The 25,277-nt window shown below is 33.1% G+C and overlaps 2 protein-coding genes across 2 annotated transcripts; both read left to right on the top strand.

The window, feature by feature from the left end:
* Positions 1–5,651: 5,651 nt before the first annotated feature.
* Positions 5,652–12,074, top strand: LOC100813077 (protein TIC 100). The gene is made up of 11 exons (XM_003539408.3): positions 5,652–6,370; positions 6,451–6,522; positions 7,254–7,343; positions 7,464–7,637; positions 7,819–7,909; positions 8,292–8,354; positions 8,454–8,520; positions 9,127–9,230; positions 9,321–9,447; positions 9,573–10,372; positions 11,490–12,074. Exons 1-11 carry the CDS (start codon positions 5,757–5,759, stop codon positions 11,865–11,867), a joined length of 2,580 nt encoding a protein of 859 aa, XP_003539456.1. The 5' UTR covers positions 5,652–5,756; the 3' UTR covers positions 11,868–12,074.
* Positions 12,075–20,848: 8,774 nt separating this feature from the next.
* LOC102662586 (uncharacterized) lies at positions 20,849–22,111 on the top strand. Its single transcript, XM_006593207.1, has 2 exons — positions 20,849–20,934; positions 21,763–22,111. The coding sequence occupies exons 1-2, from the start codon at positions 20,849–20,851 to the stop codon at positions 22,109–22,111; spliced, it is 435 nt and encodes a 144-aa protein (XP_006593270.1).
* Positions 22,112–25,277: the final 3,166 nt, after the last annotated feature.

The following is a 25,277-nucleotide window of genomic DNA, read 5'->3' as shown; positions in this document are numbered from 1 at the left end:
AGCAAAGTTTGTTTCTAATTGCTTGGACTGTCAGCATTCTAAATATGAAACTAAACGCGTCGTCGGTCTCCTGTGTCCTCTGCCGATTCCACACCGTCCATGGAAGGACCTCTCCTTGGACTTCATCACTGGTTTACCTGCCTTTCAGGGGAATACCACCATCCTTGTGGTCGTGGATAGGTTCTCTAAAGGCATTCATTTGGGAATGCTTCCCACTTCACACACTGCTTACACAGTTGCAGCTTTATTCATGAACATTGTCGACAAAATTCACGGTCTCCCTCGTAGCATGATTTCTGATCGTGATCCCCTATTCCTTAGTCGGTTTTGGCAAGAATTATTTCATCTCAGTGGCACCCACTTACGAATGAGTTCTTCATACCATCCTCAAAGCGATGGTCAGACAGAAGCTTTGAACCGTGCCATTGAACAGTACCTTAGGGCTTTTGTTCACCGGAGACCAAGTTCATGGGGTAAGCTATTGATGTGGGTGGAATGGTCCCACAATACTTCATGGAATGCAGCTACTGGATCCACCCCGTACGAAATCACATTTGGTAGAAAGCCCTTTAATTACCCTGAATACCTTGCCAGGGATTCTAAGCTCGAAGCTGTTGATGATATGCTCACAAACCGTGAAGACACTTTCCGCCTGATCCGAAAGAAGCTCCTCAAAGCTCAGGAATTGATGAAGAAGTGCGCGGATGGTAAACGCAGAGACGTGGAGTATCAGGTTGGTGATTGGGTCATGGTCAAGCTCAGGCCCCATCGTCAAACCTCGGCAAGCCTCAATCCTCCATTTCCAGGAAACTTTCGAAACGCTTTTATGGACCATTCGAGATCACTGAGCGCATTGGCCCGGTGGCCTATCGTTTAAAGCTTCCCGAGGGTGCACGTATTCACCCTGTGTTTCACTGTTCCATCTTGAAACCATTCAAAGGGCCGCCGACACCAGCAAATTCTGTTTCCCTCCCTGCCCAATTTGCTCACGACCAGCCCATCATTTCTCCATTAGCCATTCTGGACTACCGTCGTAACTCCGACATTCCAGGGTCACCGTGGGAAGTATTGGTGCAGTGGTCGGGCCTGGCTCCTGATGAGATGTCCTGGGAATCCTGGTCGCAGCTGAGTCGTGACTATCACCTTGAGGACAAGGTGCATTTCCAAGGCCCGTGAGATGATAGACAAACAAGGGTGCAGCAAGTAACAGAGGTGCAACAAGCAATTGAAGGACATGGTGCAAACATCAACAAAGAGGTGCAAACAGAAGGCAGAGCAAAAAGGGTAATTACTAAACCTTCATACCTGAAGGACTTCGTGTGATCACGGATGAGCTAGCACTAGAAGGATCTGCAAGGATTGTTGTCGAGGATCAGGGGACAACCATAACAAATTCCATATTTTTGTAATATTTACACCTAGCACAGAATCACAATTTTGTTAGGAATTCTGTTATAAATATGAATTCATTGTAATAAGCAGATCATGAATGAAATACTTAGCCTTTTTTGAAATTTCCTCTTCTCTTTTTCTCTGGAGGAACTGGTCCTCGAAACCAACCCAAGCTACCCCTAACAATACTCTTGTGTGATTATGTATAATCCTACAAATATAAAACTCAAATGACATGACTATAATTTATAAAGAAGATATGAGAGATGATCGTGAGTGGTAGATTACTTATCACCTATATAGATGACATATTCACAAAATATTGTTGTTTTTTTAATACGTGCATCATATAAAAAAAACATGAAGAATTGAAAGCTAAACTTTATAGGATTGGATGGCCTCAATATATAACCGTTTGAACTTTGGGGATATTATTAAACCTCAATAAAGAATGCTTGAATTTTGTGATATTATTATAATTATTAAAAATTTAAATACATGTTTGATAAGAATTTATTATTTTACTAATTGATTACAAAATTAAATATTTTTTAAATATTTGTTAACTAATTACTGAATACTAATGGGTGATTGGCTTAGGCAACTGAATTTTTTTAAAACAAGGTTTGAAAATTGAACGTTATGTAAGAAAAAGAAGTTAATTTCATCATTTATTGATGTTCCTAGTTTAAATATCATGGTCTCATAAAATAAATGTGCTCTTAGATTTAATTTTTTTAGATTATTTTCAAATTATTTTTATATTTTTAGGAGCATCAAGTCAATGTGAAGTATTTTATTAATTATGTTAACAACCTATAGTAGGATACTAGGATCACATCTTTCAATCACTTTTATTATCAATCAAGTTTGAACTCAATATTTAATTTTAGAAATTCAGTTCAATTTCATTTGAATCTAAGACATGTTAATAAATTTTTTATATGAAAATTTAAATTAATTATTAAATATCTATTTTCTATATATTGCTTATTAATTTTTTTTAGTTTGTTTTTTATGGTCACGAAGAAAAGAAAATATAACTTTTTATAGTTGACTTGCATAAAGTTAATAGAGTAGTTTTGACACGTTTTGTGTCGAGCAATAAAATCATTAATATTCAATTTGAATTTTGAATGGATGTTTTCATATAAAAGACATTTTGAATTTTAAACTTCTTAATGTTTTGTAACACGTATACAATAAATATTATTAAATAATTTTTTGAACTAATTCAATGTATTAGAAATTATTAAATATATTTGCAAGGGTTCATTGAACCTTAAAATCTGTCTCAACTCTTCGAAATTATGAGATTTAACTTATTTAAACTTATATATATATATATATATATATATATATATATATATATATATATATATATATATATATATATATATATATATATATATAGTGTTCTAAAAACATCCTAAATTAAATTCGATTTAAATTATTTCTCTTTTTCATGAATTCAAAATCATCATAAAAGAAAAAAAAAACAGCGCTAAAGCGTTGAAGTGAGTCACATTTTGCATTGATAGATCCAAGTTCTGACTTAGTGACTTATCCTTTGAAATGAGATAAATATACTTGTTAGCCCAAAATCTTTCTCTACATTTTTCATCAATAGAACAAATAATAAACTATTATTTTAGTTCTTGAAATTACGAACATTGTTATAATAGTAGTATTTAAAATTAAAAAAATATTAAGTAAATTATTAAAATTGAAATCTGTCAATCACATTAGTGCTTATTATAATTTCCTTAAGGATTATAATGATAGTAAGTTGTATATGATAGATAATAAATGATAATAATTTTAATTTTGTAATATTTATTTGATATTTTTTTTAATTTCAAGGACTATGCCAATACTTTTCAAGAAGTAAAATGATATTCTTTTTATCCCATAATAATTGTTGTCCTAGTTTTTTTTAAAATAAACAAAGTAAAATTAATAAATAAATGAAAGATAATAATAATTTTACAAAAAAAAAAACTTAGATACAATATTTTATGTAAGTAGTCTTTTTTGAGACATCAATAACCAACTTTTTTTTTTGTCTTGACCCTCTAGTTTATTAAGGAAAAATGACTTTTAATCTCGGGTTTGATTAGGAGTTAAGTAAAGTCTAACAAAAAAATTTGTCCGTCAAGGATTGAACTCAGGTATTACCTGAATGATTCAACCTTAACTTCAACATATTAATAATGTGCTCAATCATTTTGTTCATCAACAACCAACTTTGATATCACTAGTAATGTTTGACTACTTTCAGGATCGATGAATGTTTCCAAGAATCAATATGAAACATTTTAACGTGTTTTGGCCTTACTCATACTTTTCAGGAAATTTCTCATGAAGTCATTCATCTCATACTTGTTTCAAGTCAAACACGCTTAACTATAAAGTTTTTAAATGTTAGGTTACATAAAAATATATGCATATTATTGGTATAGATAATACTAATTAATTCATTTAAATTATCCTTAATTATACAATTTAATACTTACACAATCTTTAGATCTATTTCATTCGAGTATGTATTTGCTCGAGGTGTTACAAAAATCCTAAAGAACCTGTCTATTAACCAAAATCAACAACCAAAAGGAAGGAAATCAACATATTTCAATTTAAAAACTTAACTAAAAATGACCCATTTAAAATGGTTCAAGAATCCAAATTGAGTTATATGCTTAAAGATGACCTTAAAAAAAACTAATTTATTTATTTAAAGTGATTAATATCACATTAAAAAACAAAAAAAAAACAATTATTTTAAAATTTATTCTTACATGGTGAAGAGAATAATTAATTTTTTTATTTAAAAAAAAAAACTTTTCTCTCCATCCCTAATTTATTTATGGGTAAATAGTCATTTTTGTCCTTCAACGTATATAATTCGCTAATAAATGCGTCTTTGAACGATGAAAATATAAAATTTAGTTCCTGAAATTGTAAAAAGTCCGACAAATATATTCTGCTGTTAACTTTCTTCTGTTACCGTTAGTAAAATAGCCTACGTAGCATGGAGGAACAAATTTGTCGCTGAAATGATTGTCAACATGGATTGCCAACATAGTGACATATTTGTCATAATATTTTTTTGACTTTTCGTCTTTCTACTCTGCTGACAAATGTATCCTTGAAATATGAAAATGCAAAATTTAATCCCTGAAAGTATGAAAAGTACGACAAATATATCCGGATGTTAATAATAGATTGTGACTAATTATTATTATTATTATGTGTTTATAATTTATTATTCCTATTTATTTAGTACTCATGCAATATATTTTTTAAATTTTCTTTTAATATATATATATATATATATATATATATATATATATATTATTTTGATTTCCTTGTCAAACCTTAATCTTTGATGTTAAAAAAAACTTTATTTTATACCTCATATTTAGATTGAAAATAATATGTCAAAAATTTTGAGTAGAAAAAAATACAACCGGCCACATAATCATATTTATTTATTTATTTATTTTAAAAAGAGAATTTAATCAACTTTTAAAAAAAAAAAAACAAATCTCACAAAATTTAAACTAGATAAAGCTAAAGTGAAATCAATATATATATATATATATATATACACTTATAATTTCACTTTAGCTTTATCTAGTTTAAATTTTGTGAGATTTGTTTTTTTTTTAAAAATAGTTGATTAAATTTTTCTTTTTTAAAATAAATAAATAAATAAATTTGGTCCTGTGGTAGATTATATTTTTTCTACTCAAAATTCTTGACATATTATTTTCAATCTAAATATGAGATATAAGATAAAAAAAAATTTAATAGCAAAGATCAAGGTTTGAAAAGGAAATCAAAATAATAAAAATATATATATTAAAAGAAAAATTAAAAAATATATCACATAAGTATTAAATGAATAAGAGCAGTAAATTATAAACACTTATTATTAATAATAATAATAATAATAATAATAATTAGTCACAATCTATTATTAACGTCCGGATATATTTATCGTATTTTTTATATTTTCAAAGACTAAATTTTATACGCACTTTTTACATTTTGAGGGATTAAATTTTGTATTTTCATATTTCAGGGACACATTTGTAAGCGAATTATAAATTGAGACAAAAAATGACTATTTACCATTTATTTATTCCTTAAAAAAAATTGATCTAGGACCACGAGTTGAATAAGTGAAACGACAGGGAAAGACGTCGTTTGGTGAGAACCCTCTTTCTTTCTCTTGTGCTTGCCTCTATCGTGGTTTGTAACGCTAGGTAGCAGCCAGTAAGTAGCAGCTGGTATAGCATTTTGTGTGTTCCCTCATCACTCCCTCACACCTTATCCTATCGCATTATCACTTTCTCCAAATGGCGAACGACCAAGACCAGCAAGACTCTCCCCAACAAAATGCCCCTTTCTCCGATTCCGACTCCGACTCCGACTCCGACTACGACTCCGACTACTCCTACGACGAGGCGGAGGACGAGGCCTTCCGCCGCGCCTTTGGCCAACGCGACGATGGTGACGACTCGTCATCGCCGGAGAACCCGAAGCGCGAAGACCCGGAGGCGAACTTTCGCGCCTTCTCGGAGGCGCTGGAGAGTCCCGCGATGAAGGAGCTGCACGAGGAGCTCGACCCTTTGATTGCGGAGAAGAAAAACCCTTACGACTTCCCCAGAGACCCCGAGGAATGGACCGAGCAGGACCTCAGGGAGTTTTGGGCCGATGGGCCCTACGAAATCGGCGGCACGGGCTGGGACCCCGTTTGGGCCACTGACGACGAGTGGCGCTATGTGAAGGAGCAGATTGCGGACGGAGAAGAGCCTCCCATTGCGCCGTTTTATCTTCCTTACCGGAAGCATTACCCTCCCATTCCTGATAACCATTACGACATTGCCACCCCCAAGGATGCTATTGAGGAGTTGGATAGGATTGAGGAGTTTCTCAAATGGGTTAGCTACATTTTCGAAGATGGAAGCACGTATGTGTGTACTATACTGTAAAATTATTATTACTTTCGATGTTCGGGTTTAATGTTGTCGGATTTTCTCTTTTTTGCAGGTATGAAGGGACTGTTTGGGATGACTATGCTCATGGGAAAGGAGTTTATGTTTCTGATGATGCATTGGTCAGGTTTGTCTTTGCTCCGTTTTGTGGTTTTTGTTCTAGACTAGTAGTGATAGTGCCAGTGATAAACTAAGGGTCTGTTTAGATAACATCTTTAGAAACACTTATAGGAGAAGAAGATAAGAAGAAAAAAATGAAATGAGCTTCTACATATGTTAAAATTAGCTTACACATAAGCTAATTTGTGGAAACTCTCTCATATAGCTTCTCTTAAAGATTAGTTTTAACTTATGCGCTTATGGAGAAACTCTTTACATTTTTTTATAATTTTATACTCTTAGAAGTGCTTCTGGATAACCTTATCCAAACACGCCCTAAAACAACATTATATGCATAAGGAATGAATTCTACATTCAAGTAATAAGCGGTTAAACACGCAATGTAATAGGAAAGAGGGGAGAAATTTGTTTAGGTTTTTATTGCACCCTCAGTCTGATGACACAAAGATATTCAGACCCAAATGTTATTGATGGCGGTTTCACAATTTCAGCCACAACCTCAAGGTTTTGAATCAGTTGGTCAGGTTCCCTTGAGGCTAATAAACTGAATCAGTTGGTCATGTTTTCTGGGGTTCTATTGTGGTCTATGACTCTCTGTTAGCTAATTATTTCAACTAGTGTCAGCATCTACTCATCTTCCCCCATCAGATGTATCAGCACCTCACTTCTTGACATGTCAGTCTTCATGCAACTCTTTTTTATGTCATTGATATTCTGTAATGTGTTATATTTTCTTAGGTATGAAGGTGAATGGTTTCAAAACGATGTGGAGGGTCATGGTGTAGTTGAAGTCGATATACCTGTTATAGAACCTGCTCCTGGGTCCAAGTATGTACCTTATTTTAATTGCCTCATTATGTGTGAATGAAGCCTTAGATTGTGACACAGTTTGAATATGCATTCAATTTCTTGAGAACAAACTTGGGCTGCTTTTATCCATGCCCTCAGGCTTGAAGCAAAGATGCGAGCTCAAGGAAAGATAATAGCAAGGGATTTTCTGTCCCCAGAAGACAGAGAATGGCTTGAGAAGGATATTGAAGATATGTATTATCTTGCAGATGGGAACTATGAAATCCCCTTTTATGAGAATGAGGAATGGGTTAGGCAATTTGGAAGAAAGCCGTGAGTTTAATTGTCTAATTCTATTTTGCCTTTTCCAATTAGAATCACTTTATTATCTTTAAGATAAGTGAGACTTTGCAACTCTTCTCTCTAGACTTCACGCTTCTTTGCATTGTCTCTTCATATCTCTCCATAGTACATTACTACTGGTGTTGAAAAGGGTTTTATATTTTATGCCCAGGGAGAAAGGTCGCTATCGTTATGCTGGCCAGTGGAAGCATGGGAGGATGCATGGATGTGGTGTATATGAAGTTAATGAGCGTATCTTATATGTAGGTGCATGGAATAGACAAAATTTGTGTTTCAACTTTTTAACTACAATCAACTTCTTTCTTGCCAATTTTTATAAAAATGGGGAGAGAAAGCTGGACTCTGTAGATGAAAAATAATTGCCCAAATAACATGTTTTGCTTTAGCTTCCTGGAGAGTGCCCAACATCCCTTTATGCTCCTTGAGACTTTATTTTTTACTCAACATACTTCAATTTTAAGTTTATGGTGTACTATCTATATTCTTGGTTGAATCTCACCACTTAATTCATCGGTTGGAGATTGCAAGTCATCTCAACATAAGGGATGATGGCATTTCCATCACACTTGAACCATGTAGAAGACCTATTTTCCTATCCTGGTTACGTAATCTGTGTGCATGCAGGGTAGATTTTATTTTGGAGAATATGTAGATGACATTTCGGGATGCGATGAAGACATTTCAGCGGTATTTTTTTCCTAATGCTTTCATCTCTGTATAATAAAAAAATAATAATCTAAGAGTTGTGTAAATATCTTATTCTTTCTGATATTCTGTCAATTTCAGATGCATGCTGGTATAGCAGAAGTTGCTGCTGCAAAGGCTCGCATGTTTGTTAACAAGCCAGATGGAAGTATGCTGTTTGACCTCTTTGGGGGGGGGGGGGGGGGGTGATCCATTGATTAGTACATCTGTTATGGATTTAGGCATAAAATTTCATGTTCTGCTACCTCCTGCATTTCCTCCTCACCATTTTGCATTTGTTGGGCTGATATTATTTTTTAGAATTTTTTCTTTTGTTTCAAAATCCCTAGAAGCTGGCAATTATTTATCTAAAATAAGTTAAACTAAGCATACAATTAGACCTTAACACCAGTTAAGATTTAAGAACACTCATAACCAGTTTTTTTTTGTTTTGTTTTTATTTCCTCCCAACTTGTGCCTTTTGAGTCATAAAATAAAGATTAATGACCGATTGTAACTTAACACCACAAATATGTACATCATTGGATTCACCTTTTTGTCTCTAGACAATTGTCTCATCTAGTAAGGATGGTTAAGCATGCATGTTGATTCTTGGGCATACTAGTATAGGCTTTCTGCTTTTATTGTATGGTTGAAAAATTATATATGTGCTATTTTGGAATGAAAATGTTTTCCCCCCTTTTCCTGATTGGTGCTGTGCTGATTTTATTTTGTTTATGATTATTCATAACATATTGTTTAACACTCTGTGCAGTGGTTAGAGAAAAGAGAGGCCCATATAGTGATCCACAGCATCCTTACTTTTATGAAGAAGAGGATGTGTGGATGGCACCTGGCTTCATTAACCAGTTTTATGAAGTGAGGCTTACCGCCAATGTTTTATCCTAATATATTGCTTATTGTCATCTTATGCAAGGAAATTCAAACATGGGTATGATTCTATTGCAGGTTCCTGATTACTGGAAAGTATATGTGCATGAAGTAGATCAAGAAAGAGAAATGTGGTTAAACTCTTTTTATAAAGCTCCTCTTAGGTTACCCATGCCAGCTGAGCTTGAGCACTGGTGGTCAAAAGGTATTTGTTCTTCCTATTTTTCTGAATGAACAAGTATGTTGTTGGTATGACTTTTATAGTCCTCTCCTGTCTGTCAATGAAAATGATGAGTTCTTAATTTATTCTTCCTCCAAATCCTTGGTCAGAGGAGAATCATAAGATTCCTGAATTTGTCCTTATTAACAAGGAACCGGAGCCAGATCCTGAAGATCCTTCAAAGCTTATATATACCGAGGATCCTCTCATCCTCCATACACCAACTGGAAATATTATCAATTATGTTGAGGATGAGAAATATGGAATACGTTTATTCTGGCAGCCACCTTTGGGAAAGGGTGAGGATGTGGATCCTGAAAAGGCTGTATTCCTGCCCCTTGGTTATGATGATTTTTTTGGAATAGAAGATGAGAAAAAAAAGGAGAGCATATGGATGTGTATTATACTTGCAATTGAAAATGCATGCAAGCCATGGTTTGATAAGCTAGATAAATGGACTGAAGAGCAGAAAAAAATTAATGAAGAGGAAAAAAAAGCAATTGAGGAAGATCTTGAACTGATAGAAGCTGAAATTGGTCTAGAAGAGGCCATTGAGGATATGGAAGAGTTATTGCGCATAAGAGAGAAAGAAGAGGAAAAGAAGGCAAAGATGGGTTTGCTGGATGAAGATGATGATGATGATGACAATGAAGGTGATGGTGATTATATGACTTCTGTAACCAAACAAGATGAAAAGGCTCCTGCAAAGGTTGAAGAAGTTCTGGCAGAGGTGGAAGAGGAAGAGGAAGATGATGATGATGGGGATGATGAAGACGATGATAATAGTGCACAATCAAGTTTTGGGTCTGTTGAGCAGGGACAGACAACAGATCAGCAGAAGGGAAAACCTGGGAAATCTCCATTTTCTGCATCTTCACTTGCATTTGCTTCTAGCAGCCTTATCTCTGCTGTGAGTTATGATTCCCAACTTTCATTTGATGCAAGTTTTTATACGTGACTCCATCTTATATTTTGGAACCGATTCTTGTGTTCAAGTTATATGCTTTCTTTTCTTGTGTATATCCTGGTACGATTGAATAATCCGGGAATTGTACTGTTCATCTCACAACATCTAATTATAATTTTCTTCTTTTCAACATCATTAAGCAATTTTAATGGATTTTTAGGACAGTTTTTATGCTTTAATTGAACAATTTAACAAGTTAGCTGATAGTTTATTTGATTTATCTCTTCTCAGATAGCATACAGATTTACATTTCAATGAGTTCATTTGGCATTCACTTGGAAGGCCTAAACGCTTTTTTTTTGTTCCCTTGTGGATAATAAGGATGTTAGAACTACTCAAGTATTGAAACATCTGGCAACCTTACTCTTGTACTACACTGACTTCCCTTGATATTAGCAGTAATTACAGCTAGACCTTGCTTGATTTGGAAATTGCTCCTATGTTCTTCATTTTATATATTATTCTTATTCATTAACACCCTTTATTTTTTAAAAATCATGCATTCCTCCCTTTTTTTTTATATGTACTAAGCATGCACATAGCACCCTTAAAAATAACAAACCAAGGGATATGCAAGAGAGATAGGTGGCCTTTCTGAAACAAGCAGGGTTTAGGTGTAATTACTGCTAACTTTAGGAGGGGTCTGTGAAATTATCCCAAGAATATTTAATTATGAGTCACATTGTTGTAATACAATCATCAAATCTTTGTAGATCAATTTCAGGGGTCATGTAAAGGCTCGGAAAAGCTTCTAAAAATGTTATCTTATCTGATAAATAAGGGTGGTGCTTCTCTATCTCGGTATCTCTTGCTCACAAGTCATGCACTTTATTCTTTATATATTCCATATATTTGTTTGTGAAGGCAGATGAATTTGCTAGTGATTGTGTGTATGTGCTACTGTGCTTGCAACACCTTGCCTGGAAGCAGCAATAGATATGTGCTATATCTTAATTCCACTTCATTTCAATGTGTAGAATAGAAAACTTGTTTGCTTTACAAGTCTGGATTGAAGACTGGCAAGTTCATGAATATTTTTCTTTGTCGTTTGGTTTATCAGGTTCCAGCCAAGCTGCAACTATCATTTTCATTCTGGAACAAGGGGAGATCAAAACCGGAGTCAGTTCCTCCGCCATGCACTGATCGTTTGAGTAATATGAAAACAGTTGATTCAGTCAATTTCCGTCCTGTGACCAGCCAGAACGGTAGCTTGAAGGCTGTGGGCAAAACACATGGGAAAGTCAAGACGAGAAGCTCTTTAGGTGGGAAATTTCTTGGGGTGCACTCTCAGACTCGATCACATATGTTGGCTTCTGCAAATTCCAGAAGCAACTTGAAGGAGCCAAGAGTGAGCAGTGACATGTGGTTGCATGCAGCACCAGAGAGGGATTTAGACAGCATACTGTCTTTGCATTCATCATTGTATTATTTTGAATAACATAGAGAGACTATTTCGTGATCATATCCTGTCCATTTTTTCCCAAATAAGAGAGGTTCCCTTGAAATACAAGTTTTGAGAGCCGTTTTGTTGTTGTTGCCCTTTCTGTAGCAAAAAGGAGCACACGTAGGATTTTGGTGAGGGCAGAGACATAACAAAATTTGTTATTTTATTTTATTATGTATGTCATTCTGAATCTGAAAAGCATCTGCTGATAGAATTGTTGAATGCTGTTTACATTTTTTCTCTTTCATCGTGTTTCCCTTTATTACACTACTAAGATGCTGAAATCCCAAAAGCATAGATGAAACCACGTGACAAAATTTTGATGTAATTTTAGGCCTTTTTAATATTGTTTTCAAATAAGAATAAAAATTAAAGTTTCATTTTGAAAATTAATGTTGATTTTTAATCTAATTTTTTATTATGTGGCTTATGGAGACAAAAAAAATTGGGTCACCGTGACAATGACATTAGTGTAGAGTATTTATTAGTTTTGTTGATAATTAATCTTTGTCGAAAAATTTAGTTGATTACCTTTGGTGAGATTTTTTTTCTCAATCATGTCTTTTTATCCACAAAACTTGAATTAAAAACATTATTTAAGGAAACTGAATCCAATATCACTTGAATTATCGACTTGTTAGTTAATTTTTTACTTTATTAAAGAATAATACTAAAAGCAAATGCAAGATTATATTTAAATTTTGTCCTATTCAAAATGGTGACACTCGAGAGTTACATCTGGTTGTATTGTAGTCTTGGGGTTGGCCAATTAATATTGGCATTGCGACAGGTGTTAGACCATTGACAATTTTCATTCATTCATGATCAGTCCTTTTTTTCATATCATTCTCACAGTAATAAGTTATCAATTTTTTTTGTCCCGAATCATAGACTACGGTGTCTTTCAATCCATTAGATTAAAAACTAATTTTGTTTGTGATGTGTGACTGTTGCTGGCTTAAAAAAATTTTACAGATGGAAGAATCGAACACAAATTTTTCTACTAAATAAATTATTCTCAAACGTGTAAACACAAAAAGATCTTATACTACTCTTTTGGGTTAAACTATCTAATTATTTGCATAACTCCTCTTAACATAAGGCATCTTAATTTTTTAAAAAAAGCAAGACAAACCTCTACGTTTTGAATAGTCCAAAGGGATTGATTTTCGTCGTTCAATTGTTCTTTGCAAGTAGCTTATCCAAACTGGTAGTGTAAGGCACCTTAACCTGAAGGACCACTTAAATCACCTTCAACAACATGTTATTGTGCTTGCTTGGTCACAATGCACGACCAAACTGATAGAGAAGGCAACGGTATTTTTTCGTAAATACATCTTCTCTCTCCTATTTTTTTTTTCAATCTACACTACTTTGCAATTTAATTCTCAATATACATTATTTGAGACTTTCTCTCTCCTTTTTGTTTTTTTAATTTAAAATATTATAAAATATAAATATTATATTATATAATTTTTTAATTGGTTTTAAAATTACTTATTTATTAAATTAAATTTTATAATTTTGTTTTTTATTTTTTTTAAGAAAAAATATATAGGTAAAGAAAAAAAAATTGGATAAAATTAGAATACAATTTTTTAGTTACTTTGTATGTACTTTTGTAGTTAAATTTATGTGCTATTGATATTTTTTTGTTATGTTCATTAATTAAAAAAATAAAAAAATTAGTTAGTAGTATTAAAATAAACTAAAAAACACAGTAAAAAAATAATTGATTATTAATAGAAAGAAACCAAAAGAAAATATCTAGAAGAAGAAAGAAACTCTTAAGAAAATCAATTGTATAAAGCTGAGAAAGATAAAAACTAAATTACAGAGAGAGATCTTAGTCCTATTTATAAGGTGCAGCATAACTTATCAAAGGCTAAGTTAGTTACACAGTTCTAACAGAAAGGAGGCCTATGAGTTGTTTAGTTGTTTAACAACTGTTATAAATCTTAACAGAACATATCAACTAATAGAGAATAAAAGAGAGTCTTTTATTCTCATACTCCTAATATTCCCCGCTTAAATTCAAGGTGGTTGATTGGCACAATCAACTACATTGAGTTTGCCACGTAAACTTAGGAATCTGCTAGTTGAGAGAGGCTTGGTCATGATATCTGCAACCTGCTCCTGAGAAGGAATATGAGAGACAACAAGATCCTTGTTGAGAACTATTTCTCTAACGAAGAAAATGTCAAGTTCCATGTGCTTAGTACAAGCATGAAGAACAGGATTGTGAGCTAAAGCTATTGAACTTTGATTGTCATAGAAAATTAGAGGAGTATCAAAAGGAATGTGAAGCTCCTTGAGAAGAGATTCAAGCCAGAGAATTTCAGAAGTAACTTGAGTCAGACTTCGATATTCTGCCTCAGTTGTTGATTTAGCAACCAAAACTTGATTTTTAGCCCACCATGGGACCAAATTAGGCCCAAGAAAAATGCAAGCTCCTAAAGTGGATCTACGATCATCCTGATCTGCAGCCCAATCAGCATCACAGAACCCAAAAATCTTGATATAAGGAGTGGTCTTGGTAGATTTGATTAGCAAACCATGCGTTATAGTTCCTTTAAGGTACCTAAGTATGCGTTTGACAACTCTCCAATGCTCTTCCATGGGTTTGGACATGTACTGGCAGACTTTGTTTACTGAGAAGCTAATTTCTGGTCGGGTGATTGTTGCATACTGCAAAGCACCAACCACAAATATGTATAGTGTATGGTTCTCAAAGCATGTAGTTTCTTGCTTTGACAATTTGAGATTACTAACCATAGGGGTGGAAATTCCTTTAGCTTCTTCCATATTTACTCTTTCAAGCAAATCTGAGATGTATTTGGTTTGAGAAAGCATGACAGAACCTGCGGAATTATACTTGACTTCAATCCCAAGGAAGCAGTCCAACTTGCCAAGATGTTTAAGAGAGAAAATAGAGTTTAGATGTGAAATAAGTTGTTGAATTAGAACACTGTTATTTCCAGTGAGGATTATGTCATCCACATAGACAAGCGCATAAGTTATGTTTCCACATGAGGAAGAGACAAATAAGGAAGGGTCACACTTGCTAGCCTTGAACCCAAGAGAAATGAGAGTTGTTGAAAGCTTTTCAAACCATGCACGAGGTGCTTGCTTTAGCCCATAGAGGGCCTTGTTTAGTTTACAAACAAGGTTACTGTCATGTTCGAAACCTGGGGGCTGCTGCATATAGACAATTTCTTCAAGTTTGCCATTTAAGAAGCCATTGTTAATATCAATTTGCTGAAGATCCCAATGAAAGGAAGTGGCTAAAGTCAGAATAGTTCTAATTGTTATAGGTTTCACAATTGGGGAAAATGTTTCTTTGAAATCAAAACCAGACTGTTGATGGAAGCCTTTTGCTACAAGACGTGCCTTGTACTGACAGACCCATCTGAATTATGCTTGACTCTAAAAACCCATTTGCAACCAATTGGTTGCCTATTATGAGGTTTAGGAACCAGTTCCCATGTATTGTTTTTTAGTAGTGCAACCATTTCTTCATCCATAGCATCTTTCCACTTAGGATCTTTAAGTGTTGTTTTGACAGTTTTAGGCACAACATGAGTTAGAAGCAAGGTTGGCTGGAGTCTAGGCTTGAGAATTCCATTTTTTGATCTAGTTGTCATAGGATGAATGTTAGGAGGTATGACTGGATTGGTAGAGGAAATTGGTGCAGTATTTTCGGAATTAGACTGATTGGTTGATGAAGAATTTTGACTAGGTGAGGGAAGAGAGAAATTTTCTATGGATGAGGAGGAAGCAGTAGGTATAGGAGGATTGGAAGGTGGTAAGATAAAGGATTTGTATTAATGAAGGGTACATGAATGCAATTGCTGCTAGTGTTGGGAGATTTTGGAGAGAAGAGACTAAGAAAAGGGAAGTGAGTTTCATTGAATATCACATCTTTAGAGATGTATATTTTTCCCTGTTTACTTAAACACTTGTAGCCCTTGTGATTTCCAGAATAGCCCAAAAATAGACATTCTTCAGACCTTGGCTGTAACTTTGACTGATTATATGGTCTTAGACACGGAAAGCAAGCACAACCAAAAACTCTAAGTGCCTTGTAATTAGGAACTCTTTTAAAAAAAAGTGTAGTATGGGGTTTCAAAATTAAGTGATGATGATGGAAGAAGATTAATGAGATAGGTGGCAGTGAGGAAGGCATGATCCCAATATTCCAAAGGCACAGATGCTTGATTTAACATAGCAAGACCCAACTCAACAATCTGCCTATGTTTTCTTTCTACAGACCCATTTTGATGATGGGTATAAGGACAAGTTAACCTGTGAATGATTCCCTGCTGCTGAAGTAAAGGGGTCAGTGGTTTAAATTCTGTTCCTCCATCAATTTGAATAGATTTAAGTAGTGTTTGAAACTATTTTTCTGCCATAGCTTTAAAAAGATGAAACTTGTTAGAAACATCAAATTTATGATTAAGCAGATAAATCCAGGTGAATTTGGAATAGGCATCAACACAAGTTAGGAAATACAAGAATCCACAAGATGACTTTACTGAAGAGGGCCCCCAAACATCAAAGAATACTAATTCAAGAGGTGCAGTATAAACAGTAGAAGAGGGAGAATAGGGTAGTTTGTGAGATTTGGCTATAGAGCAAGAATTACAAAAATCACTGCTAGTTTTATTGATAAAGGGTATATTACATTTATTTAGTACAATTGCTAGTGCATCCTTGTTAGGATGGCCTATTCTTTGATGCCAAAGTTTAAAGGAACTAGATACAACAATATTATGAATTTCTTTTGGACTAAGGAGACTGTTGTGGACACTAGCAGAAGAGTGTGTGTTGTTGTTATGAGAAGTGGTTCTTGCAAGTGAAGGGTAAAGCTTGTATAAGCCATCTTCTCCAAAAGCTCCTTGAAGAAGAACTTTATATGAATCCTGAGATTTAACACAACAATATGAAGGATGAAACTCAAAGAAACAGTTATTATCTCGAGTGAATTTACTAACACTAAGTAAATTTTTGGTAAGGGAGGGAACTAGCAATAAATTTTTAAGGGAGAGAGTAGTGGTTGGAAAATAGGGGGACCTAAACAGATTTGAGCCTATGGAAGAGATTCTTGTACCTGTGCCATTAGCCATTAGGATATGTTCATTTCCTGCAGCTGTACTGCTCTGAAGGAGATTATGTGGATCATTGGTTGCATGGTGTGAAGCACCTGAATCTGGAAACCAAGCCTGAGAAATGTTAGCAGTAGGTGGAATTTGCTACTGCTGGAAGGTGGTGCCATTATTGGGTGGGATAGTGAGTGGGTTGATAACCAAAAGGAGGCGCTGGGTTCTGAAAATGTGGACCAGGTAAGTATGGCATCCAGGGAGTGGGAGTGGTGCCATTAGCAAAGTGTGGTTGCTGCATGGTGCCGAAAAATTGCAGAGCACCAAAGTTGGGTGGTGCAAAATTGTGTTGAAGCTGTACAAACCAACCTGAGAGAAGGATGACCCAGAAAATGATGGTCCAAAGAAAGAGTATGGGGATCCAAAGTTGCCAAACGGAGCCACAACGGACCTGCGGTAACACGTTGAGGCTTTGTGGCCACGTTTCTTGCAGATCTGACACTGGACTTGGCCACCGCGACCTTGTGCGCCACGGCCGCGATTCTGTCCACGGCCATAGTAGCTCCTTGAGCAGAAATGTAGTTCGCAACTACGTGATTTTCTGGAATGTTGGCTGGAACAGAATGTGGCGCTGAAGTAGATTCAACAAGATTCAATGTTAGAGGCTCCTGTAGAGCAGTTTGCTTGTGTTACTCAAGACGCGCTTCATGCGCAAGAATCATGGTTTCGATATCAAGAACAGAGACATCAACATCACGAGTAAGAAATGTTGTGATTGTAAAGATGAGTGCTTCATATTCAGGAGGAAGACCACAAAGAATAGCGTCTATTTGTTCACAATTGGAGATTGCATCACCAATTATTGTTAGAGTATCGCACAATTGCTTAATTCTTTGCAGATACTCACTGCAAGATTTGTTGTCTTTCTTGATGGTTCGCAGTTCCAAGCGTAATTGTGTGGTTCTTGCATGCGTAAGACCATGAAAATGGGAGCGAATGGTGTTCCAGACTTGGAACGAATGACAGCAAGTCACAACACGACTGAGAATTGAATTAGAAAGTGTAGAAAGAAGCCAAGACATGATTAGAGCATCTTGACGATCCCAATTCGTAAATTCTGGATTGATTGTCCCTGCTGCACGATCTTCTTCGGAGAGGTACTTGAGAGGAACAACAAGATTGACGACATATTTTTCTAATTAATGAGCTCGAAGGACAGCATTAACTTGCTAGTGCCAATTCATGTAATTTTTCTCATCAAGCTTGCAAGCTACTGTTTGGGAAAAGGTTGTGGAAGGTGATGTCATTTTCTCACAGGGGAAGGAAAAAGGCTCTATGATACCATATTAATAGAAACAAACCAAAAGAAAATATCTAAAAGAAGAGAGAAACTCTTAGGAAAATCAACTGTATAAAACTGAGAAAGATAAAAACTAAATTACAGAGAAAGATCTTAGTCCTATTTATAAGGTGCAACATAACTTAGCAAAGGCTAAGTTAGTTACACAGTTCTGACAGAAAGGAGACCTATGAGCTGTTTAACAATTGTTACAAATCTTAACAGAACATATCAACTAACAAAGAATAAAAGAGAGTCTTTTATTCTCATACTCCTAATATATTAATAGAAAGAAAGTATCTAGAAGAAGAGAGAAACTCTTAGGAAAATCAATTGTATAAAACTGAGAAAGATAAAAACTAAATTACAGAGAGAGATCTTAGTCCTATTTATAAGGTGCAGCATAACTTAGCAAAGGCTAAGTTAGTTACACAATTCTAACAGAAAGGAGACACCTATGAGTTGTTTAACAACTATTACAAATCTTAACAGAAGATATCAACTAACAAAGAATAAAAGAGAGTCTTTTATTCTCATACTCCTAATATTCCCCCCTCAAACTCAAGGTAGTTGATTGGCACAATCAACTACATTGAGTTTGTCACGTAAACTTAGGAATCTGCTGGTTGAGAAAGGCTTGGTCATGATATCTGCAACTTGCTCTTGAGAAGAAGTATGAGAGACAACAAGATCCTTGTCACGTAAACTAAATTAGAGTATAATTTTTTAGTTACTTTGTATGTACTTTTATAGTTAAATTTATGTGTTGTTGATATTTTTTTTGTTATGTTCGTTAATTAAAAAAATAAGAAAATTAGTTAGTAGTATTAAAATAAACTAAAAAACACAGTAAAAAATTAATTGATACATCTATCTTATACAATAGACATAAAATTTCAAAGAGTAGTAACTGCTATATTGAAAATATCTTTAAAAATATTTATTGAAAATATCTTTAAATAAAAATATATTGAAAATGTTTAAAAATATTTATTTAGTAGTTATTTTTGGCTTAAGTGATAATAATTGATATTTTTATTATTTATGGCTTGCAGATATGAAAAGAAAAGATTAAAATATCCAAAAGATACTAATAACTGCTAAATATGAGTTATTTTTTATAATAAAAATATATTGAAAATATCTTTAAAGATATTTAATTAACAATTATTTTTTGTTGTCACCCGAATCAATGTGGCAAGAATATGAATGAGATCAATGGGGTCCTGATCCAAGGAGAAAGAGAACGGCAAAGGGTCCTTCCATCTCAACACACTCGCAAGATGGACGAAGAAGAAAATGAACGGGAAAGTAGAAAAAAAATATGAAATTTGCCAGCAACATGGTTATAACAGAAACAATTGTCCTAACATATCTCCATCTAAAGTTTTTCCTTAGCCAAGTGTAATTGCTTAAATATTTTATTGATAATGCAATATAATGTTCTTCTATAAATAAGTTGTTAAACAAAAAGTCTTTTCATTTTTAATTAAATCTAATGACATAAACAAACTAATTATATTTAGTAATATAATTATATTAAAAATAGTTATATTAGAAAATTCAAATTTTAAATAAAAATATTCACCTAAAAAATATGTTAAGTAAATTAAATAATAAAACAAAAATAATTATATTTAATAATATCATTTTCTTTAAAAAAATAAAAAACAATTATAATATTTAATTTAATAAATAAGTAATTTTAAAACCAATTAAAAAAATTATATAGCATAATATTTATATTTTATAATATTTTAAATTATAAAAAACAAAAAGGAGAGAGAAAGTCTCAAGTAGTGTATATTAGAAATTAAATTGCAAAGTAGTGTAGATTGGAAAAAAACAGAAGAGAAAAGGTGTATTTACGGGAAAAAAAACCAGGCAACTCTTGCACTACATGAGCGAGCAACCACAAAATACCAAACTCCATGATTTTAGAGTGATGCCTCATACAATTCTTCTGTTTAGTAAAACGACTGTTGCATCTAGACCCATCCAAGTTACTTTATGTATTCATTATTTGCTTTTTTGAGCATCTCCAACGACGATTTCTTCCCAGGTGCTTAGTGTAAAGAAACCATTCCTTAAATTTTTTTGTCACTAGAGCAAACCCACGTGGCAGGGTGTGTTGCTTCACTCTTCATAATCGTTTCTTATATAAAAAACAATATCTCAACATTAAAAAAATAATTTCTTCACAACTAACAAGTATAATGCATGTACGAACGAAAGGGAACATAATCATCCCAAGAGAAGAACAATGAACAGAAACTCAAATGAACAAAGAACCACAATGAATCCCAAAATTCATAAAAGTTGAACAAAAAAATCTCATTCAGATCCAGATTCAGAACAATACAGTAAAGGGAGAAAATGGTCTCCATGAACTAGATTGAAGAGATGAAAGGGAAAAAAAAGGAAAGTGGAAAACCAGATCTCCAATAGCATTGACGACCTACGAAGGTGGCACAATGGAGACATAGTGATGGTTGGAGGTGTCGGCGCAAGACGCATGATGACCAATATTGGTGACGATGGATGATGCGCAATGGTGGAGAGGATTGTCGTTGGTTGATGGTGGACGCTTGGTGATGGAGACAGTGGGCGATGGTCGGCGCTGGTGATGTGTGAGGAGAGAAAAGATTTTGGAGAGATAGAGGTTTGGACGTGTGAAGAGAGAGAGAAAACAAAAGGGTTGGTGGGGAAGGTTCTAGAAAAAAAGGATTTTGAAGAGAGAAAAGAGAACGAGGTAATGGGACAAGGCAGTGGGGAAGGAAGGATGTGGAATGTTTTGCACACAATAAATTTGGGGAATGTTTATCACAATTTTTTGGATAAAGTTATTATTGTTGCCTGGGGAGATATTATCGTTGTGAGACAAATTTTTTTTCGTTAGATATTATTCACTATAAATTTGGGTCAGTGTTATGGAGTTTTGCACACAATATTTCTACTCCTAATTTTTTTTCTTATTCTTATCAAGTCTTAACCTTTTTTATTCTCTCTAAAATGGATCCCATCAATATAATTATCAACATTGGAAAATTAGCCGTTATAAAACTAGCCATTGGAAAACTAACTGTTATGAATGAAGTTATATAAATGTCCAATGTTTCATCATTCTCACATGTTCTTATACAAATTACACAATATTTCTCTCTGATGTCAAACACTTCAGTTATCATATAATGGATCCAAACATCGATTTAGATGAAGTTTTGGATCAAATGATAAATGAGGAATTGGAAGACAACACCGATGACAAAATCATTAGGTTGATACTTAAGAGCCCACTACAACTACATGGGAACACCACTAGGCATAGGCAAAGAAGAAGAGTGGTACATCGGAATTGTGAAGAAGGTCATGATCGATTTTTCAATGACTATTTCTCAACAAATCCTGTGTACATAGAGATTTAGTTCTGAAGAAGGTTTCGTATGTGAAGGCATGTGTTTCTCCGAATTGTAGATGCGCTCAGCAATCATGATGATTACTTTCAAATGAAGGTTAATGCACTGCAACAAAAAGGCCTATCTCCATTGCAGAAATGCACAACTGCTCTTCGTATATTGGCTTATGGCTCGCTTGCTGACGGTGTGGATGAATATGTTCGAATTGGTGAAACAACTATAGTGGAATGCTTAGAGCGATTTGTATCAGGCATTTGCACCATATTTGGGAATAAGTACTTGAGAAGACCAAATAATGAAGACATCGAACGACTACTACAAATAGGAGTGGCACGCGGATTTTCAGGTATTTTAGGTTCTATTGATTGTATGCACTGGGAATGATAAAATTGTCCAATTGCGTGGAAAGGTTAATTTTGTCAATGTGATAATTGCAACCCAATAATCATTCTTGAAGTTGTGACATCACAAGACTTGTGGATTTGACATGCATTTTTTGGCACCGTGGGTTCAAATAATGACATTACTGTGTTAAATGAATCTAATGTGTTTGATGAAGTTTTGTCAAGACATGCGCCAACAGTGCAATACACAGTGAATAGAACCCAATATAATATGAAATACTATTTAGCGGATGACATTTATCCAGACATGCGCCAGCAGTGCAATACACAGTGAATAGAACCCAATATAATATGAAATACTATTTAGCGGATGACATTTATCCAGACTTTGCTACATGTGTGAAGACCATCTCAATGCCATGAGGAAAAAAGCAAAAATTATTTGCACAACGACAAGAATTGGCAAGAAAGGATGTAGAATAGGCGTTCAGAGTGCTCTAATCTCGATTCGTGATTATACGTGGTCCGAAACGTTTTTGGGATGCTGCTAAAATGAAGAATATCATCTATGCATGCATCATATCGCATAACATGATTGTTGAGGGCGAACTTGACACATCAAAATAATATTGATTACGATAGTGTAGGTAATAACATGTCAACATTCGAAGTATCTTTAGGTGTTCATCATAATATCATATCAACATATATTCAAAGGAGAGCAGAAGTTCATAACAAACAAAAATACGGTCAACTTCAAGCAAATTTAGTTGAGCATATTTAGGAACGTTTTGGAAATGAAAATAACTAATTAATTTTATGTAATATTTTTTATTTTTCATCATTTTTTTTTATTTCAATGTCAGTGTGTTTAATTATTTATTATTATGTAAAAATGTATTTTTAATTATTATGCATTTGCTTTCAATGTTATGTAATTTTATTATTTTTAATTAATATTTAATATTTTCTTCAATTATTCATATTTATTAGTTGTATACATAAAAATTAAAAAAATGAATTAATTGTTTAATTGGAATAATAATTAAGTTATAATTAAAAAATATAAATGTGTGAATTTTTTAAATTTCTTGTAATTTCTTCCATTTGAGTAAAATTATGCATAAATTTTTTATGAGTGACATGACACGATGGTGGAGATTATAAAAAATATTGCATGAAAAAATAATTAAAAAACTAAAAAATCAGGGTTGAAGATACTCTTACAATCATCATTCAACTCTACTTGTCAGTACATTATTGCTATATTATATACAAACCTTGTCACCAATTTCTAAAAAAACATATTTGCGTAGATGATCAACTCTCTAATAACCTTAATATTTATTTGATTCCTCGTGCAATTTTAATTGCATTCTTTTATTAAACTAAATCTTTCTATTATTAAAATTAACCAAACTTGAATCTTCTATAGTTATATTAATTATATCAAACTCTCAATTTTTTTACTTTCTGTCAAGATTCCAGGAAGGGGAGGGGAGTGTAATGATGAAACTTGTAAGATGTGATATTAGGATTTGAAGTATAAAATAATTTTAAGAGATTAGAAGCAAGAAGGTTTAGTGAAAGTTTGATGAAACTTGTAAGATGTGATATTAGGATTTGAAGTTTTTCTTTTTAAGACTTTATTTTGATTGGGATTCAATTATTTGATTGTGTGAATGGAAAAAAAATATTGGAAAAGACAAAAATCCACTTGTGATTATCACTTCTAGAAAATTAATCTCATGACTTTTAATCATAAAGATATTTTGTTTACAGCAAAAACATATGTTTTGGTTTGTGAGTTGAGTAAAATAATTTTTTTTGGTAGGTGAGTGAAAGAATATGATTTAATTGATTTAATTTATAAATATTTTGGGTAAAAATTAGAATTTGAGGATTTTAGTTTAAAAAAATCAATAGAAACCAAATTTATTTAATTTTGAAAATAGAAAAATTACATCAAATTACAAGGATCAAGGTTAACAGCAAACCATTAGTTTGTGGTAGGCAATGATAGGTTGTATATTAATACATTATTGATGAATTAAATTAATAATAAAAACTAAAATCGATACTTTCATGGTTGAATGGGGAAAATAAAAGATAACTCAAACATAGTTGCCTTCACTATCTAGATATATTTATTTATAAGTAAGGTGATGATGAAATTGAGCTGAGATATTTTGTTTATGTAATGAGAAGATAATCCAAAAGGCTTTAGAGTAAAATATAACCGCATTTGTCTTACCCTTCCACAATGGGATGAAACCAACTAATCAGAAGCGAAGCATCATAGCTCAAGATTCCAATTCATTACTCTCTTTACCATTATAAGAAAAAAAAATATTCCTAAAATATTTATCATTTTAATTTTTTTTAATGTAATATTAATTATCTTTTTTCACTTGTATAATTTATAATATTAATAATAGATAATAACATTTATAAGTAAATTAATGATGATATAAAATTAATTGTATAAAATTATTATTTTTTATCTATTTATTTTTTTATTAGTATAAAATAATTTAGGACAATTATTATTTTAGGATGGAAGGCATAAAGTATTGTATTTCCAAACTCTTATTAGCTTAGTCATGATTCTCATCAACAATATAGCATCATCATGCGGAGCAAGCTGCCCAGAGTGGAGAAAGATATTTAGCAAATATTAATTATATAGAGAAAATTTTTAAATTTGTTTTTCTAAAGTTGCATGCCGTTGTGTTAATATTTTAAAAAAATAGTCAAAAAATTTATCCTTTAATTTTTTATATCATCTCTTCAACTATTTAAATTTGTTTATCATTAAATTATTTCTCCAAAAAAAGCTTTGCCTCAGACTTGATGTGGGTTGTCAAGTATAGTAAGTCAAGTAAAAAATTACTCAAATTTAGTTTAAGTTTCTAAAATGAAGTTCAAGTCAATTGAAAAATTAATTTATATATGTTTTTGCCACTTTTATGAATTTCAGAAGTACACAAACTCAAACTGTGTATTTTTTTTATTAATTAATTTGAGACTTTTGATATCAAAAAAATTATAAACCAAATAAGCTTATTTAAAGTAGAAAAATTCTCTGAAACATATTTTCCTTTTTTTTATTCAGAAAACTTAAATTTAATACCTCAATTCAGAATCTCATTGACCTAAACCAACAAGTGCTTGTTTGGTACTACTACTATTTAAAAAAAAATCAT

This window comes from Glycine max, chromosome 12 (assembly GCF_000004515.6).
Source record: "Glycine max cultivar Williams 82 chromosome 12, Glycine_max_v4.0, whole genome shotgun sequence".
Classification (NCBI taxonomy): domain Eukaryota; kingdom Viridiplantae; phylum Streptophyta; class Magnoliopsida; order Fabales; family Fabaceae; genus Glycine; species Glycine max.
This window is presented reverse-complemented; position numbering and strand designations above follow the sequence as displayed.

Excerpts from the sequence above, each read along its gene's own strand:
- LOC100813077 (XM_003539408.3), top strand. The coding sequence starts at position 5,757 with ATGGCGAACGACCAAGACCAGCAAGACTCTCCCCAACAAAATGCCCCT. Across the intron at positions 7,344-7,463 it reads GAACCTGCTCCTGGGTCCAA|GCTTGAAGCAAAGATGCGAG; the intron begins GTATGTACCTTA and ends CCATGCCCTCAG. Across the intron at positions 7,910-8,291 it reads TTAATGAGCGTATCTTATAT|GGTAGATTTTATTTTGGAGA; the intron begins GTAGGTGCATGG and ends GTGTGCATGCAG.
- LOC102662586 (XM_006593207.1), top strand. The coding sequence starts at position 20,849 with ATGGATGATGCGCAATGGTGGAGAGGATTGTCGTTGGTTGATGGTGGA. Across the intron at positions 20,935-21,762 it reads GTGGGCGATGGTCGGCGCTG|GCATGTGTTTCTCCGAATTG; the intron begins GTGATGTGTGAG and ends TCGTATGTGAAG.